Below are 19,374 nucleotides of genomic sequence, written 5' to 3'. Positions count from 1 at the left end.
AACAGAGACACAATTTAAATAAAAAAATATATTTTAAAATAGAACACATTGTAATAATACAAAAACAACACATCATTTTAAGAGGGGGATGGGGAAAGTATCAGTATAGTCCTCCTGAGTGGTTGAACAGAACTAAAGAACTCACCTCCTGCATCTTATCTTCACTAGACTAACACTTCATTATATTAATATCATACCTCACTGTCTTGGGACACTGCACTCTTCCCACTCATGCTCTTTTTTCTGTACTGTGGTTACAAGAGGGATTACAGAGAAATGAAAAAAGTAGTCACCGAAGTGACCAGGAAAAAAAACAGAAAAAAAAAAAACACGTAGACATCCAGACATTAGGCAGCAGTCCACAGTAGCTGCACTTTTTCAAAGGCATCCAGAGATATCTGGGCAATGTCAATATATGCGACTGAAATCCTTAAGGGAAACAGAGAAAAGTGGTTAAAGTGGACTTCATGAGTCAGTGTTCTCATTCTCGTTAACAGTAAAAAGACAGTTCCCACATGACTGCACACTGAGAAAGGAGGACACCACCGTGGAGCAGCTGCGTTGAACAGATTGGATGAATTGAATTCTTTATCTCTTTCTATAAAGAGTCTTCAGAAAGGCAAACTTCAATGAAAGAACTGTAAGGTTACCGTCATCACTAACAACATTATGCGGTTTGTGTTTTAGAGTTTAACATTACAGTTTCTTACCTAAAATGCTCTTTTTGACATTCTGATTATAGGGATAAGATAAAAAAAATCAGCTGTCTTAATCTACAATTTTTTTTGAACAGAGGGACAAAAAGGTGAGAGATGAAAGGAGCTCTGTTGCACTTTGAGGATCATCTCCCCTGACTCCCCTGACTTCCCTAGCCTAGTAAGCTGTCATACATGGGTGGAGCATGGCATGATTGATGTGCTCCTTTAACCATGTCTGCACACCTGTCTCTTCTGCTCACATACTGTCTTTTTCATAAAGCACCTGACTAGACATTGTTCAACAGAGCAGTACACAATGACAGACTGATGGAACTGAACACAGGCACATAACTTGTGTTCTTCCAAAACACAGGACGTCTTGCCTCACCCAACTCGTCCTAGCCAAGCCTCCACATTTTTTTCAGAAACTAGTCTATTCATAACATTTTCTCTTAGTCTGCCTTAAGTGTGTTGTCTTTAGGCTTGATGCCAGTGTTTGTTGTAAAACTACACAAAGCCCTTATAACTTTGTTTAAAAGCCGCCCTGCTTCTCAGCCTTGGCTCTTATCTGCTGCTGCTCTACACTTTCCCATGGTGAGCGTTTTCAGCTTTGGGCCTCCCATCCTGCCAGAAGTGTTAGATCTGGTGGGGAGGGCTGTGCGTGGGTGAGGTTATGCTTGCATGTTTGTGAAAACCATGTTCTGAAACTCCTAAATCCAGCCTGACATTTCTCGTGTTTTCACATGAATCAAAGAACATGAATATCTTTTCACGTTCACTCTCGGGGTGGTGTCAAAATAGAGAGTGGCTGCAACATTTTAGGTCAATTAACCAACCTAACCAAGGTGGTGTTGCACATATTTAGTCAGCATGGTCAAAGTTTTAGAGCAACAAACAAGCTTTTGGTACCACTCTCTTTTTTTGAGAGGTCAGACTTGCAGAAATTCTTCTCTCAAAAATGGCATTTTGTATTGACCAAACACAGAAAATGTAAATTTCAGATTTAATTACATCGACTGCATCGATTTATGCAAAGTGCCTCCAGCATTGAATATGCTAGTTTCAACAGATCCCACATATCATACATGATAAAAAATGTTAAAAAGGAAGACTAATTGAAATGCGTGTGTTGAGCTGATCTTCTCTGCAGAGGTTTCTCAAAGACAAACAGTTGCTGCAGGGAGTAAAGCCAGACAGTTGTTTGAAACTTTTTTTTTTTTAAGGATTGCAAACTTAGGCTAAAATACACTTGAACCACAGCACATGTCCTTCAACTATAAAAAAGCAATAATTTGTATCATACTTGGAAACCACCACACATTAATATGAAACTCACACAGCGTAGAAAGGAGAGCTTGTCACTGACAACCACACATTCTTGCTGCGCTGGGGGTTTGAGATTGTGGAAGAGGTCTGCATTCCAACATGAAGCAGATTGGAGTGGAGGCTAGGCAGCGTCTGCGGTGTGGAGCCCACGCCTCAGCTGAACGTTGACTCATGAAGCAGACCCTGGCTGTGCCGTTTGCACCAATTTGCCGCGAACCTCCACGGGACAAATAACTGCCACAGAGCTGTAGCACCCCTGGCACGCTGCCAGCGCTCCCACCGCCACTGCAGCTGAGGTTTAACATCCCTGATTAATTTTTGCAGCTCACCTTCTTTTTTCTTTTTTGCCTCAAAATTTCATGTAACTTTTAGAACTCATTTTCTAAAAAAAAAAGCAGGAATAATAACTCCCAAAATAGCAACAAGGTGAACTCGATCATGTTTGCTCGAAATTTAACTTTAACTGTTTTGCAATTTGAAAGAAAAGGGGTCAACTTAAAAGGTAAAGACTGGGGAAGTTTAAAACAGTAGACGATTAAATGTGGATCCACTGTGTCAAAAAGAGGCATTTACTTCATGAGGTGTGGGGTAGAGGTGAAGGGTACAACAAAAAGACCACCTTCCCAGCTTGGCAGACAGGTTTTAAAACCAGTGGGAGCTTGTGACGCTTCCTTTAGACCGACACAAGCCCGCCAACTGTTCCCCACACAACAGATGACTCTAAATCTGTTAGGATGGACCCCGCTGCCTTCAACACTTCTGACGTCTCGACCTGACCCCCAATAATCAAAGAGTCAGCGAAGCCAGCTGTCTTCACATGGTGACAGAGCTTTCACAGCCGCGGCGAGATCAATAAGATGCTGAGATAAACATGGTTGAGGAGAGTTATACGCGGCGAACCAAATTCATGTAAACATCCTTTTTGCTTCAGTTGTTCGTGGCTGTGAAAAGTAAACTCTGGACAGAGGCATCTATGTGTGGATATGAGGGCCCGCAGCCAGCTTTGTGCGGTCCGCAATGTGCAGTCAGCCAGGCTACTAGACATCGAGCCCTGAGGTTATCTCCTGCTCAAGTGGCGCAGTGTGCCGTCCATTACCTCACTTTACTATCTTCCACATCCAGGGAAAAAAAAGGAAACAAGCTATTCATAGAGCCTCTCAGGGCCTCAGGCTGAGGACTGGGTAAAGGAATCTATTGTGACATATCATGGAGTTTGCAGCAATAGAGCATACAAAACACAACATCTTATTGTGTTTGTGTGGCTGTTTGCAATCCCTAAACAAATGTGAGCGCATATCCGTCTTGCTGACGATGACATCGCTTTGACACAGACAAAACAGATGATACTGTGATTGTGATGCTGTAAGGGAAGCAAGTTTCACACGTTCATAAAAAAAAAGAAAGGGAAAAAAATTTCCTGGAGGGAAATTAACGGTTGCATTTGAATTTGTGCACATTTGTTTAGGATTATGTTTGTTTTGTGGGAAAACTTGAAAGGCCTCTTTGAAATGAAAACCTAATAAACAGTCCTTGTTCTTTATCAACTGGCTGTTGTAGGAAGAAGGAAGTACATTATTTAGTGCTGACATCTTTAATGCAAAGAAAACAATAACATAATAGGGGAAAATTTCAAACCGTAAGCCTGTTTGAAAACACAAAGCAAACAAGATTGATGGCAAATGCATTAGTCCAGGCTTTGGGTAAGAGGCCAAGGCTGGGAGATTGTGGGCTGTACTGTACTTGTAGCTAATGATAAACCAAACAAACTAGGTTAGCTCTTCAGCAGGACAGAGAAAGGACTTGTTGAGACTTGGATTATGCTGACATTTGCTGATGCATAAAATAAACTGGAAAAGCTGGGCATTTAGAATAACATCTCTAAGAACTTGTATTTTTTTAGCTTTGAAGAGAAAAGGTTGCAGATGGAGAATGTAAACAGCTAAAACCATGACTTCCTTCTGTTACTAAAAGCTTTAAGTCCTTATAAATAAAACTTTCATAAATTCATAAAAGTATCAGTATGACAAGCATTTTGTTCTTTACTATAACAAAAAAAAAGTTTTTTAGAACTCTATTATACATCAGATTTATTGCTTGAACTTTCGTCTCTGAACTTTAATGCAGCCTTGAAAATAAATCTCCATTCTTTTTGTTATTTTTTTCTTCTTTTTATGCTTTCTTTTTAGTCGGCAGGGTTCCATTCTGGTTGCTCCGACAACATAATTATATGTAGTTAAGCAAAAGCTACAGAGAGGGGTGAGTGAGAGACACCAGCTCAGACAGGAGGAGAGAGAGGTCTGGAGCAGAGCGGCTTGTCATTACTGGTCTGTTTGAACCTTAGGCAAAATAAGCAGCCAAGACTTGATACTTAGTCAAGGGTACTCTGCACACTGGTCTTCATGTATCTCACCACGTTTCTTGCTTTTTTAACATACATACATACATACATACATACATACATACATACATACATACATACATACATACATACTGTACATACATACATACATACATAAATACACCTTTAAAATTACCTGCATTTACCTTAAAAATATGTATTTTAGATATATGAACAAAAAAAGGCAACCTGATCCCTGTTCTGTGCTGGATTTCTGCAGCTCAACCTCTCACATAATCAGAAACACTTCATAAGTCTTTTAGTTCACAATAAAGACAGGAAGTGTATTAAAAGAGCAACCCCAGTGGAGATATTTCATCTCTTCTGAATGCAGATGCTCCACCAATCCAGCTTAACTCCTTAACTGCACAGCAAGCAATATGCTTCATACACTGGGCAGCCTCTGCCCAGCCCAACAAATCCTTTGCACTTCAGAGCCATTCACACCTATACACAGGCACGCACGCACGCACGCACGCACGCACGCACACGCACACACACAAAACTCTTTCTTCTCCCATCTTGATTAGATTACAGTGAGCGGGTCGGTGACAGCCTCTGGGCATGCTAGAGGAGTGGTGGATATCTGAGCCGTCCTCCTCAGCCCTCACTCCCAGCCAGTCAAGACAGAGAGAGATTATATATCTGAAGAGCTGACCTTACCAACCAAATCACCTAGTAAAGAAGCATGGGAACGACATTGTCAACTAAGGACACAATAAAAGAATAGAGTAGATATGTTTAACATTACACCACAGAATACTCCAAGTGAGTGCAATTATCTGTATTAATGTACCATCAAAGCTTATCTAGTGACCACAGGTATGCTTAAGTCTGCTTTACAAAAACATATTTGCCATTGTACAAGTTTTAAAAAAATGATACTTTAATCTGATACTTCAATAAAATGAGCGTAAAAAGCTCAAGAATGACAGATGACTGAACACAGATTCAATGATTGCATTCCATTCCATATAAACCCTCATTTCTATCTCTCTGACAAAAAGCAGAAGTTGTGCCAAAACAGAAAGAGCTTTGTTCCCATTGTAGCTTCTGACCACCTACCAAGGGTCCTTTAGAGAAGCACTCACCCTGGAATTATCAGACCACCTCTCCCCCAAGGCTCCACAGGCCTACAGAGACCCCTGGGCCAAACACATCCTGCCCATCTCCTGAGAGATTATCCAACTCAATGAACACATTGAGGGCAGGGACACTGGGAGAAACCAGACCCTGCTATTCAGCTTCATCTGAACCCAAACTCTTTATTCACACTCACAGCAGAGAGGAGAATGAAACAGGGAGACATGCTGCACTTACTGGCTACTTCCAATGAGGCGTTGTGGCTCACTGCTTCTCCTAGGTAGTTGCGAGCCACACAGACGTATGAGCCTTCGTCCGGTTTGCTCCGTCGTCCGTGGACGATGCGAAGGAAGAAGAGGGAGCCGCTGGGCAGCAGCATGCGCTGCGAACGAGGATTGTCCCTGTCCGTTTCCACCCGCTCGCCATCCTTGTACCACTCCACGGTTGGTGTTGGTCGGCCCTCTGCCTTACAGTTGAGAGTGGCAGGCTCCCCTTTGGATACAATCAGGTCAGATGGGTGCTCGACAATCTTAGGTGGGGTGTCCTCTTGGCGGAGACGAGATCCTGGGAAGAGGAAGGCAAAAGTTTACATCTGCAGAACTTAAATGGATTCGAATGTTTTTATTGAATAGTTTTGGGGGTTTAAGTATTGAAAGCAAGAACATTTATGAATAAAAAACTAATTTTGAGGGTATTTGTGAATAACTAAAGGTTAACCAGTGAAGAATTTCAATAGTCATTGACAATACTGATCAGAACTCAGGGAAGCCAATAGCTTTTTTTTTTCATTGTTTGCATTTGACCCATAAATAAAACTGGTTTATGTCAAATATTTATACACATTACAATGTGCCAGATGTAAAAAACAACAACAAAGATGACTGACTGATTTAGTTGTGGAGCCAGATGTAGATCAGTACAGTCTTATGGAACAGTTTAATAAATGCTTCCAGTGCATGTAGGAATCAGTTTTTAAAAATTTCTTACCTGATTTCAAAACTGAAAATAAAGATTTGTCAGTTTATTTGGTAGAAATGATTGAGTTAGCAAAATATTACAGTCATATACTTTAAAAACTGCCAGTGTTGTGCCAAAAAACACCCTTTCCATGAAAGGTGCCCAGTTGGAGAACGAGCAATGACAAGTCTAACAACATCGTGCTGCCCACAGATTTGCCTGACTTATATTCAGCTTAGTTTGCTCAGGTGTGACCAATTCTTATTTGTTGTTTGTTTGTTTTAAAAAGGAAAAAGTAGATCGAATTAATCAGCTGCCCAATCCATTAGTTTACCCCTATGGTCGCCACTAAAACATACATTGCCAACTGCATTAATTTTTCGTTTAGCCCCTGAAAAAATTGTACTTGGCACCTTAGAATGAGTGCATCATGGTTACAAGTGCATTCAATTTTCACCCTGAACACAGTTTTAAGAGTAAAATGTGTTCACGAAGACAAAAGGCAAGAATTAAAGACCATAAAAAAAACTGCTTATCAGAACAACATCACCCTTTATTTACAATAACAGCCTCATCTGTTACGCTCAACACTCCTGATGTCATATGATTGTCATTTCTCAGGTCAAAGAACAGAAAGGACAACAAGAAAAAATAAGAATGACACACCTTACAGGCAGAAGGAAATGAAGAGATAAAAGATAAGATATGGGTGTACCTCCAAGCGTTTTTACAAAAACAGGGGCAGGAAAAGGGATCCCACTACTCAAGAAGCCAAATCAGTATTCGCGGCAGGGCAAAAGGAGTTAACACCCGAGTGCTATCTCCGGTCATTACTATCACTCCCTGACAAGTCAGTTGTAACTATCAAACCCGCTTTACATGCAAATGGGTTTCCTGTTGTTAATTCCTGAAGGATGGAACTTGATAGCTGTGAATGCACTGTGCTCCTACACATCCAGTCCGTATGTTCATCAGAGAGAGACAGAGAGCCCTTCCCTCTTCACCGTATCCCCCAGTTTAGGCCTTTGGAACCCATTCAGCACCAATTAAAGAGAGTTGGGTCTAATTGGAGGCACAGGCCTGTAATTAATTTACCCAGCTTCCCGTGAACTTGCCACACTGCCTCATTTATGTGCCATCCACCCCCCCGATTCCTCAGAAAACTGGTGCTGAGACGGCATCTTCAAACTGGTAGCCACGTACTTTGAGTAAAGTCAGCATAATTAGTGACAGCTCTGTGGAGAGATTTATCACTTCAGTGCAAATGTGTAGAGTGGTCAGTGAAATATAATTAATCCAACAGTCCAGTGAAGGACATCATGATTTTAACTTTTAAATTATGCCTAAACTAACAATGATGACAAGTTAAAGTTGGGGAGTTCTTTTTAGATATGTTTGACAATGGCAGTTTTATTTTATTTCTATGTTGGAGCCTCAAAATATGAACAAAATTGACAAACTCTTTTCTTAATTTAACTACTTTATTTGTCAGAAATATTTAAGCAAAATTCTTTGTTCACAATGAATACAGTGATATGCCACAGCCAGTCTGTTTCATTATTTCGTAAAATGTAACACAAACACAAAAAATGCATAAAACTTTCCATATAATTTTGAACGCAATTCTGGTGCTAAATGTCTATTAGCCAGTAAGTGCTTAAAATTTAGTTAAGATATTTCATTGAAACCGAAAAACAAATGGAGAATTATGGAGGAACATATTTAGCCTTCGGTAAGATTAACCAGTTCTTGCGCTGAATAAAATTGATAAAAAATAAAAAATTCAAGCTCCTAGGCTTTTAGAATTGTCTGAAGCCTAACTAGGCTAATTAACCTCCTGCAACCTGCTCTCATCAGAGCCTTTTGAACCTACAGACATGCTAACAAGGCTCAGCCCATTACCGCTGCAACAACTTCTGCCACCGCCGCCCCTCAGAAGACAAGACGGGCTGGAGTTGTTTTATTAAAGAGAACTTTAGAGAGCTCTGCAGCTCGGTCCATACCCTTCCTGATTTAGACAGCTCCTCTCTAATTTGAAATAATTTTAAGTTTGGGGTTTTATGGAGGAACCATTAACTATTCACATGTGGCCCGTCGGGAGGAGAGCCGTGCAATGATCGGCACTGTGTTTGATCACAGACTGTTCCCTGCACGTAATTACACTGGATCTGCATGATGAGCATGAATACTTTCAATACGAGATAAAGTTTCATGTAACAGAGAAGATGGTAAAATGAGCTAGTAAATAAATATCAAGCATATATAGCCAGGTCGCCATAAGCAATCAATCAATTGGATGATAAAAGTAAAATGAGGATGATAATTATTATTATTTGCATGCTTGTTTGTTTTCTTCATGTCGCCCGTGTTTCTGTAAGAAAATTTAGTGTTTGTTAACTGAAATCGTGACGAGATCACATAAATGTTGAATCTGATTAAAATTGTGAAGAGAATGGACCATACAACCCCAGATCTGGTTCTGAGCCAAGCTTTATTGCTTACGGCTAAAGCAAGCAGAGCAGCGCTTCCGAAACCGGAAGTTCCGGTCTATAAATACAAGGATCTTCAGTGCCTGGTACGCCCACTACAGGCCTACGCCCGCATCGCAGACACTCTGAACAGCAATGCTTATCTGATGTTTTTATTAACGGTTTTATCATGTGTTGTCAAGGTGTTTTGGGCATGTAACTAAACCTATTTTAATCAAGACATGATGATAGATTATAAAAGTCAAGCCTTAAAAAGGAAAACTAAGAAAATGATGTGGTGATTTAAAATCAGTATCTAAATGACTAATAAATTCCTTCATTTCTACTCCTGAGCGTATGAAGGAGTGAACTTTCACGTCAGGTTTTTGTCAGGTGCATGGTTTCATAACCTCTGTAGCATGAGAGCCCCGTGAACAGGCATTTAGCCAGAGGAGCGTCTTAAGTTTTCTGATGCCTTCTTTCAGCTGGCGAGGTCTCAGGATGTATTGAACCTTGGGTTCACCAAGAGGGTTTTTTTTTTTTAACTACGTCAATTCTGTAAACTTCTGTAAACCTTGTAAGCAATGTGAAGGTGTCCAAAGTTATTTTTTTATGAAACAAGAGGAAGACACATTCAGGATAAATTGCACCAGCTTTGATAGAGGAGGTGAGAAGCAATTTCACAGCTTCAGTAGCTGTCGTTGCGTGTTGTTTTCCTCAATCTCTGTAAATTTCACAAACTTCTGAAAGCTTCCTAAATGGAGGCGGGAAATCAATATATAGTAGTTCAAAATGGTTCCTAAACAACATTATCGTTCAGCTCAATAATTGCTGGGACAATTTATCATTCAGCATCATTTGTTATTGTGACAGACCTAAGCATTTTGTCTAAAAGTCTAACAAGGGATGTTTGTGTGCAGTTTTTTTAAAAGGTTTTTTCTGTGTTTTAAATGGTGAGTGAATCCAAGAGCATATCAGTTACACAGTGATATAATNGTGTGTGTGTGTGTGTGTGTGTGTGTGTGTGTGTGTGTGTGTGTGTGTGTGTGTGTGTGTGTGTAGGTTTTGGTGTGCTGATCCCCACAGACGCTTTGAGTGACCTCTGTTTCTTCAGCTCCATTACCCCTCAACAGGGGAAAAGACACAGGCGGTGGTCAGGATTATTCCGTCATGGCACAGCCACCCCTGCGCCGCTCTTCCACAGGTGCAGGCTTCTATACAATAGTTAGTGGACTGACATCACTCCTTCCCTGCTGCACAGCCAAAACTGAAACTGAAACAAGAGATGAGCAGAGTGCACACTTCACAACTGAATCAAGCTGTTCACCGTCTCTTTAGCCATCTAACACATTTTTTTTCTTTTTTTTTTTCAAAGCGCTGCCCTTCCTTCTCCTCTCCTGCTTTCAAACACCCTCCCTTCTTTTTGCCATCCTGCTCTCCCCCCGTTTTTGCTTGCAGACAGAGAATGTGAGATGAGCTAATGCAATACAGAGCCTCACCAAAGGGAAGCTGGGACTTCAACTGCAAAGATCTGATCGATTAGTGCCTGAGGCCAAGTTCCCCTTCTCTCGCTCGCTCTCTCTCTCGCTTGCTAGTGAGCTCAGAGTTTCTTTTTTTTCTCATTTACTCGTACACACACTTACACATTCAGGGACTTAAACTATGCTTGAGGAACTCCTTGCTCACTGTGACGGTAATTTAAGTAAAAAAAATCTTGAAGACTTTTCTCTTCTGAAAGAAATCTAATGAACAACAAAGCAACAGCAAGGAACACACATAACTTGCCTCAACCATCTATGCAAAGAAAACAAGGGTGCAGAGCCAGATATTGACCCACCTATTGCCTGTACACAAAAATTAATGTTGACCATTGGGCATATTTTGATTTTTCAAATTCAGATGTTTTTTTTTTTTGTTTGTTTTAACGTTTTCCATGTCACAGGTAAAACAAAGACAACAAGTTTAGAGATGACTCTTAAGAAACCAAAGTTTTTCTACTTGAAACTTGATCTACTTCATTCTTACATTAAACATAATTTATCCATGTTTGGATATTTTATACTGCAAAACAAGTTTCCATTTTAACAATACATTTCTAAAGAATATAATAATAAATAAAACATATGTTTACCATATTTATTCATGTATAATATGATCGAGTGTAACACAAACATCATTTTTTAACTTAAAAAACATAAAAAATCTAATTATTAATAACCTGTGTGTAATACTACCCCCTTCTTTATGGATGATTTTTAGGGTTAAATTTCTAGTATTATACATGAATAAATACAGTATTCTTCAAAGTGGTAAAATAAAATAACATATGGACTGATAGATGTGACTGTTTTCAGTCCAAAAGTCTTAACGTGACTGAGATTTATTGCTTAAAGCTGGTTAAAGGGGACATAGGTACCAAGCAAAATCCACATTTTTAGCCACTAAATGCATTTTGTTGTATATTTTGAGTCTCTAGGAGTGCCGAACATTTCAAGTTTCATCTCTCCCTGCGCTGCATAGATATCTTTCTGTTTGGGTTATATTTGTCAGTCTGTTCAGTTTTCTCTATTTTCTGAACTGCTATTTCACAGTTTTTGTGACAAAACTTCTAAAATATAATAAGGAGGAATTCAGACCATAGTATTGCAGTTCTGCTTTCTATAGACCCCAACTGAAAGATTTAAATGTGAAAAAGAAGGATTTGAAAGTATGACATGTCTCCTTTAAAGTAACAAAGTGTTTATTGAGAACATCTGCTGTCAGACTAACTGTGAACTACTAGGAACGACAACAAAGCCTGCACGTCTTCAGCTTTTTGGTGACACAAATGCTTGTATGTCTGGAAGTTAGACATTACTTCACATCATCTAACTAAACGCAGGAGAGAAGACTCTGTAGCATATCTGCCCCTCAACAGCCTCGGGACAAGAAAAAGCCAGACAGGGTTATTCCTTAAACACAGCACTTTTGCCCTCTGCAATTAAAAGCTCATGCACCCACACAGGCATACTATTTTTTTTTATTAATAATTACTTTCAGCTGAAAGTATCCATATTGGAAAAACTGACAAAAAGTTGGAGAGAAGCAGAAAGACAGACAAAAGCTAAGTTAAAACAATTACCCAGAGGCAGCAATCAGTTCCGGACCAGTGATTTCCCTAACTTTAAAAAAAAAAGTGCCTCTTTTCTCACAGCTCTTTTCCATGGCTACTATCTTGGCAATGTGTGAGGAAGAGGAAAGCAGCCAGGCACATGCCCTTTAACCAAACGAGCTCACAGGGGAGAAGGACAGTGAAGCAATTTAGATGTGTTGTCACCGTGGTCCCCTGAGGTAGGGAGACGGGATAATGTGTCTACTTCCTTGAATGATAAAACAGCTTCACAATGTGGCGCTATTCACTCGAATTCCTGCTCTAGAACAAAAACCGGGGCTTTTATTTCATTATAGGAGCGCAACAGCGGTAAAGTTTAATTCCCCCCGCCATAAAGATGCTCAAGGTCACAGAGTCTCATAAAGAGAGGCACTAAAATTGACAGGTGTTGCCGCAGACTGACACATATGATAACAACCCACATAAGCAATGGCAGAGATGTGCAATATGGATCTGTGATAAGGGAGGCCAAGCACAGTAGGACACTCCCTATCTACAGCCCCATTAATCTGTGATTAGGGGACTTAAGAGGGATTTATGGCAGAGATAAGAGCAGAGGGTGTGTCCCTCGGGGTAGCCAGGCAGAGACGAGAGCCATGCCTGCTCAGGATGGGGCCCAGCCAGTTTAATGACTGAACCCAAAAGAAAAGGCAACCTTTTCTAATGAATTAGAGAAGATAACAGAGCGAGGGGGGTAAAGATAAGACAGAAGCAGAATACGGCAGAAAGAGCAGGGTACTGTACTCCTGCTGATCAGATGACACGAACAGGGTGAAACTAAAGATCTTTATGGTTTCAAACTCACAATCCCACCTTGGAATGTGCTGCACGAATGACTCTGCCAGTTGCATCAGATCAAGCCTGTTTTTAATGTTACACAAGGCTATCACTTACACTCCTAAGAGGCAGGATTAGAGGCCTGAGTGTGAGTGCATGCGGACGCACAGAGGTGGGGTGACGGATGGCTTTATGGCCTCTTTCTCGCCTCATCTCTTTGTCTCCATTTACCGATTATAACAGAGCTTTGTTACCCTCACTTGTAACTACTGCTATGCTTGGGGAACAAATATCACTTCACAAAAATTTGCACTTTTGTCCGAATCTGTTGTTTTCCTTAAACAAAACCTGAAAATTCTTTGCGAGTTTCTACCCCCCCACCCCAGTACAACACACTACATTGTGATTGCTTATCTGCTATTAGTCATTACTTAAACCAACCCAACACTTACAGTTGATTACAGTCCACTTGATGTGTGAGTAAAATATGACTATTGCAACTTTAAATACAAACAAAACAGAATTATTTCTTTTTGTTTAGATTTTTTTTTTACTGGTAATACTAAAGGATAAGGCTCTGTTGTGTTTCTGTGAAATGGCCAAAACATGTCTTAAAGTGTATATGATTTATGGCAACATATTATAATAAATGCAACATGAAGTTATAATTTAATTACTGAGCAATCACATTAGATAAAAGTTGTGTTTTCAGGTCAAATTGGAGAAACATATTGTAGGTTAAAGAAACTGTAAAGTAAGATATGTGAAGCTGTGTTCTTCAGCTTTGCCACTGATGGTTTTACATTCCAATCTTCACCTTTTATGTAATCTTTAAGGACAAACTTGAAAGCACTTTTGAATATAACTTAACTCATCTATTCAAGTTTTATGAAGACAACCTGGTGAACTCCTAAGATCAATCAGAACTGCTTTATAACTGTAGCTGCCTTTGATCATCTTGTTGCTCATTTGTCACATGCAATAAATTGATGACAAATCTGCTGATGATAGCGCATGTAATTCCCCTTCCTTCGCTTAAGGCCAAGGGTTACAAAAACACAGCAAGCTCGAATACTCTGGAACATATCCACTGATGGTTCATCAGTATGTGAAACAGGTCAGAGCTGTAGGCTTTGGAGCACCAGCCCCAGTTCTTGGCTGTGTCAGATGGCAAACCCATCTCTTGTGCTATCCTGGCGAGACAGGCCGAACTGGGAGACAGACACTGCTGCACAGTAATTTTTACAGAGGCTGGGGTCCATTTTGTCCTGCGGCACCAATGAAGGCAAGGCAACAAGAGCAAATTTTTAATTTCTAAGAACACACCTGACACATTTTTAAGGCAATATGGTTAATTCAATTCAAATTAAAAAAAACTTTATTGATCCCAAAGGGAAATTACAGTTCGAAACAATCCATTTAAGAGAGACAAAACATGATAAAAGAGCTATTGAAGTTAAAACTGCAAATAAAAATTGGTTTCTCTTCTTTTAATATTTTGTTTGCTTGTTTTATTTCATCAAAACAAATATATGTTTCTATTTTAATATGGTATACACAGTGGTGGGAACAGTTCCCCTAAATCACTAAATCCCTAATGGGAGAACTAATTTCCTGATTAGTGCTTTAGGGCTTTTGCTTTTTTTTTAAATCATTAGAGGATTAGCACTTGCCAAATTTATGGGCTAAATTTAGAAGCACTAACTGAGGTCTTTAAATGTTACTGATCAATATTATTGTTCACAGTTGAGGGTGAAAGCATTTTGTTCATATAATGCGTGTCACTTATCTACACGGTCACATGTGTCAAACTAAAGGTCCATGGGCCAAATGTGGCCTGCAAGTGACTCCCAATTGGGCCCGCCAAAGGCACTAAGTGACTACATTCTGAACACAGTAAATATTGTCTCATACTGACTTGAAAAATGTTCCATGTGTCTACTGGATTATTTTAGTGCTTTAGAATTAGCTTTTGCTAAAATTTACAGTGTTAGTGCTTTAGAATTAGGGTACCTAAATATTTGAGTTAGTGCCTTAAGATCACCGGTAGTGCTGCCCACCACTGTGTATACATAATGATTTCACACAGGCAGTCAGCAACAAATTATTAAAAGTAAACAAATACAGCAAAGGGGAAAACATACCACACAATATTAGATTTTAACACAAACCCAAGGGACTCAATTAAGTGTGAGTTGTGGCTCTTCCTGATGTCAATCTGCTCCAGTGCGTGTCATTAGAAACCAACAAAAACTGTCAAACTTTGCGAAAGGTCATCAGGGCAGTATTCATTCCTGCAGGATAAATCCAATCCCTTCTCTGTATCATTTCAGTTCTCTGGGACTAGCGGGAGATCTGTGGTGGAAAAGACTGCGATGCTTGTTAGGAAGCTGCCTGTCAAATTGGCTCTGGAGACCTGGCAGATGGGCTGAATGAAGCAGGGCGAATGCAAGTGGAGTCAGTCTGTCTCGATGTGTCAGTCTGTCTGTTATTTATCAATCTATTCACAATGTGCGGGTTGTCCGCGACTTTCACAGACCCAAATCCTCGTGCTGACCCTGCGTATTCCCAGTGACAACCTGAGAAGAAAACCCAGCCTGAGCACTGTTGTCAAGGCTGTCACTCTTTCAGCAGAGCAAAAACTCCAAGAGAAGGGCTGCAATTAATGTGGAACCCAGATGACAGTCTGAGACCTTTTAGCTTCTGTATGCAGCATGGCCAAAACTCTGAGTATGGTGGGGGATTACAGAAATGAAGCACTAGGGAGTGAAAGGCGACCATTACCTCTTGGTTTTCCTTTCCAGCATTGCTCGTTTTTAATGAGGTTTGACCAGTGTACTTTCAAAAATACAAAAAGGATTTAAACAGCAGCAGCACGGATGAAGGAAGAGTAAATTAACATTTATCCCCAAAGGAAAGTGAGCCTCTTACTGCTTATTTATCCCTTACACAATAAATAAAACTAGCTGCTGTGTTTTTTAGTATTTTTAAAGATAAATGTGTATTTAAATGCAGTATAAAACAGTGGTGAGGACTCAGAGAGCACTGCAGGATTCATCTAACTAAAGCCTAATAAAATAAAGCTGCTGGCTGAGGGGTGTGTGATAGGTGGGAAGGCAAAAGAGAGGCTGCAGGGCAGCGAGGAGGAAGAGAGACCGGCAACATACTCTGCTGGCACAGCCCAGCCACAGGGAGTGCAGCATGTGGGCTCCCCGCCAAAAAAAAGAACAGCTCTGAAGGGATGCCAAAGTGGATCGGGGCGAGCATGGCCAAAAAAGCACCTAATGTTTTTTAAATGTTATTTATTTGATTGCTGAGGCGATAAGAGTCCTGTTGTTGAACCGGCGTTAAATTACAGGCCTTGAGAGCGCTGATGACCTTAACTGCTTATGTAGACTATTGGAAATGCTCTGCCAAACACATTACAAGGCAAACCTCCGACAGCCGGGTGCTGGAAAGGAATTTTATTTACAGCATTCAGTCGAGGGTACAATGGTGACGTCTCAGATCTCCAGCTTGGCTCAGATCTTCCTGGTGCCCTTTAGGTAACAAGGATTTAGCACGAATCACATGTATTTATGTGCCAACGTTTGCAAGCTTGTGTAACTGATTATATGTAGCAGTGGCTCACATATTGTAGCTGTGTAAGTATTATTAAGGAGAATCTTGGCTCCTATACCATAGGTTAAGACTCTACGGAGCCATGTGGAAAAATGGCTATAGTCCTGCTGAGAGGGTATGGCCTGAGTCCAAGCAAATGGAACACAAATTGCCCCCGAACTATTCAAAACCTGGCCTGGAAAAATTAAAAAGGGATGTAAGGCGTTCCATGTGATGCACAGTAAATATTTGGTCAAAATTAATGAGAGGACAAAGTCTGCCAAGCTGCTTTTTTCTAGACATCCACAGAGTAGACTGTGCCCAGTCTGGCATTAAAGAGAAATTTCCGTCTGCAGACAACTCCTCACTGGCCTGTCGGCTTTCCAGGGCCCACTTACTAAGTCCTCTCATCAAAGCGCATACAACCCGGTCAGGTATACAGCAAATCCAGTTTCCTTCCATGCTGCAAATCAAAACGCTTGAGGATATAAAAGTATTCTAGTTTTTTTTTAAGTTTCCATCTGCCTGTTGTCTACATTTCACAGCAGTAACACCTTTAGAAATTTGAATTTCTTAGGAAACCTGAGTAGGAGAGAGTGACGGATGGGTAACCAAATCCACACAAGGCTGCCGTGATGACAAAAACGAGATTAAATAATCCTATCACCAAGAGCTCTCCAAACTGTTATTTTAGTGGAAACAACCACAGCTATTCTTTCCACTGATACCAAAAGACATCATCATTTTCCAACGTTTTCTTTAAAAATAATTAACTGTAAAGTGGTCCAATAGATTTTTTTTTTTCAAGGAAAACTTTACAGATTTTGGTTTTCACTGCATCCTTCATAAGCGCTCTCTAAATGAGGGCTTGTATGTTTTACTGAAGGGACACACTCAACATAAGTGCCTGTGTTACAGTGTTCTGAATAAAAGACATTTAAAAATCTAGCCAACATTTTAGCTCTATTGAATGAAAAAAGGGAACATTCTTTGAAGATAGAAGGATACCATTTTCACGTACAGATTCAAAAAAGTCCATCATTTTCAATAAAGCAGTGAGTGAACAGCATTCTCTGATTCGATTATATAATAAAATGGGAAAAACACAGGCTGTCAGATATCTTGTCTTCGGAGCCTGAAGAACCAGTCTTACAGCTGGTGACTACATTAGTTATTCAGTAAACGTGTTCATTGTGTGGGCACTGAGAATGGACATCAGAGGAAGAGAAACTGAGAGGGAGGACTGTACAGCTGAGTAAGTGAAAAGTTTACAGGAAAGGCAGATAAAAGATCTTTTGTAACTGAAAAGTACAACTTATATTCTTAGAAAAATAAAATACACAAGTATTTTTTTGTTTATTTTTTTGTGTTACAGGAGTTCATTGAAAAAAAAAATATATAAATACAAATTTCACCAGGCATCTTATCTGCAGTGAGTAAAATGAAAAACGCTTAGCATGTACGTGTTCATTTCAGTTGTGACATCAGATTTAACATGTCAGAATTTTGCAGAAAGAAGTTAAGCCCGATAATAGAGCGGGATTAAAGTTAATCTCCCAACTCAGAGCAACGGTGTATTTGCACGTTGAGAAATCACCCAGTTATGTGAAACCGCCTCTCCAAGCTCACAACTGAATGGTGGGACTGGCTCTGAAAGCAGTGCTAGAAGCAGTGAATTTCAAGGTCACCTTCTAATTAATTATGTTTTGCAGTGCTTCGCTTTAAATAGAGCACACCCCTCCTACTTTTATCACCGTCTTTTGTGTGACAGGATTAGCCCCCTGGTCCTGCTAGATTAGGCTGCTGATGCCATTCTAGATGACAACGGCCGTTGAGCAAGAATTTCCAATTGCACTGCATAACATTAAAGAAATAAAGTGCTTTGAAAAAGTAAACATTTTTGATCAGAGAAGAAAGCCGTGTCACTTCACAGAATCTCATATACAACCGTTCAGCCAACTGAGGGAGGAACCAGAATCATTAATCAACTAATTAGCAGTCTCTCTTTTAACTGCTAATTTAATCTATTGCTCACAGCTTTTTAATTTCCTTCTGTCAATTTTGAAGACAGAGAGGTTTAGCATTTTTAAAGTGTATCCAGTCTTTGACATGAGAGGATAATCCTGAATTTCCCTGCGTGGGACAATAAAGGCTGTTTCTATTCTATTCTAATAAAATGGTCAGAGAGGTGGGGAGGGGAGAGAAAGAAAAGAACGACACAGCAAAAGGCTGCTCTGGATGCCATCTCTAGTTTCCTCAGTGGAGAAAATGAAACTAAAGGAGGTCTGAGTGTTTTTTGAAATGCACAAGGCAGCGCACCTCATGGTAGCGTAGCATCACCACCACAGCAAACACCAAGCCCAAGGAAAGTCTGAGAGTTCCTCAGCACACAAAATGTAGATGGAGGAGGGAAGTTCACCAACTTCCCTGGGTGAGATTCCAAACCCTTAATGCCACAATGAAGCTGAGTACCACCTTTCATTTACTCAGCAAAATTACCTCTCCCCAGATGTCCACCTTTAGAAGAAAAAAAAAACCCATGTACCAGCATTCACGCTTCACAGTTTTTCCATCACTAACATCCTAATCAGCACATTCAAATCCACAAGGGACCACTAAGAATATGCAATGTGAGCACTGGAGCTGGATCAAAAGTATTCCCAGAGCTGCTGTATCACAGTATGTTTGACTCCTCCGTCCTCCTCATCGTCCTCCGTCCACCCCCCCCCCACCCAACACCCCAGGGTAGCCTTTGTGAAGGAGCACTCCTAGACCTCAACACTCCTCGACCACTCCTCCCCTCCTCCATGCCTTACAAACGCCCCGTTAAGGCAACAATGCGGCCTTGCTGTCTCCATCCCCATTGGCTTTGTGTGTGTGTGTGTGTGTGTGTGTGTGTGTGTGTGTGTGTGTGTG

General features: G+C 40.4%; 1 protein-coding gene across 4 annotated transcripts in view; it reads right to left on the bottom strand.

The window, feature by feature from the left end:
• The window catches only part of robo1 (roundabout, axon guidance receptor, homolog 1 (Drosophila)), a 138,832-nt gene that overhangs the window by 117,128 nt on the left and 2,330 nt on the right, over positions 1-19,374 (bottom strand). For all 4 annotated transcript variants that reach the window (XM_014014110.1, XM_014014113.1, XM_014014111.1 and 1 more), the window contains exon 2: positions 5,743-6,069. In XM_014014110.1, coding sequence (XP_013869564.1) covers positions 5,743-6,069 — 327 coding nt within the window. The remainder of the gene's footprint in view (positions 1-5,742; positions 6,070-19,374) is intronic.

Source organism: Austrofundulus limnaeus, unplaced genomic scaffold (assembly GCF_001266775.1).
Source record: "Austrofundulus limnaeus strain Quisiro unplaced genomic scaffold, Austrofundulus_limnaeus-1.0 Scaffold110, whole genome shotgun sequence".
Lineage (NCBI taxonomy): Eukaryota > Metazoa > Chordata > Actinopteri > Cyprinodontiformes > Rivulidae > Austrofundulus > Austrofundulus limnaeus.
The sequence above is the reverse complement of the archived record's forward strand: the minus strand, read 5'-3'. Positions and strand labels throughout refer to the sequence as shown.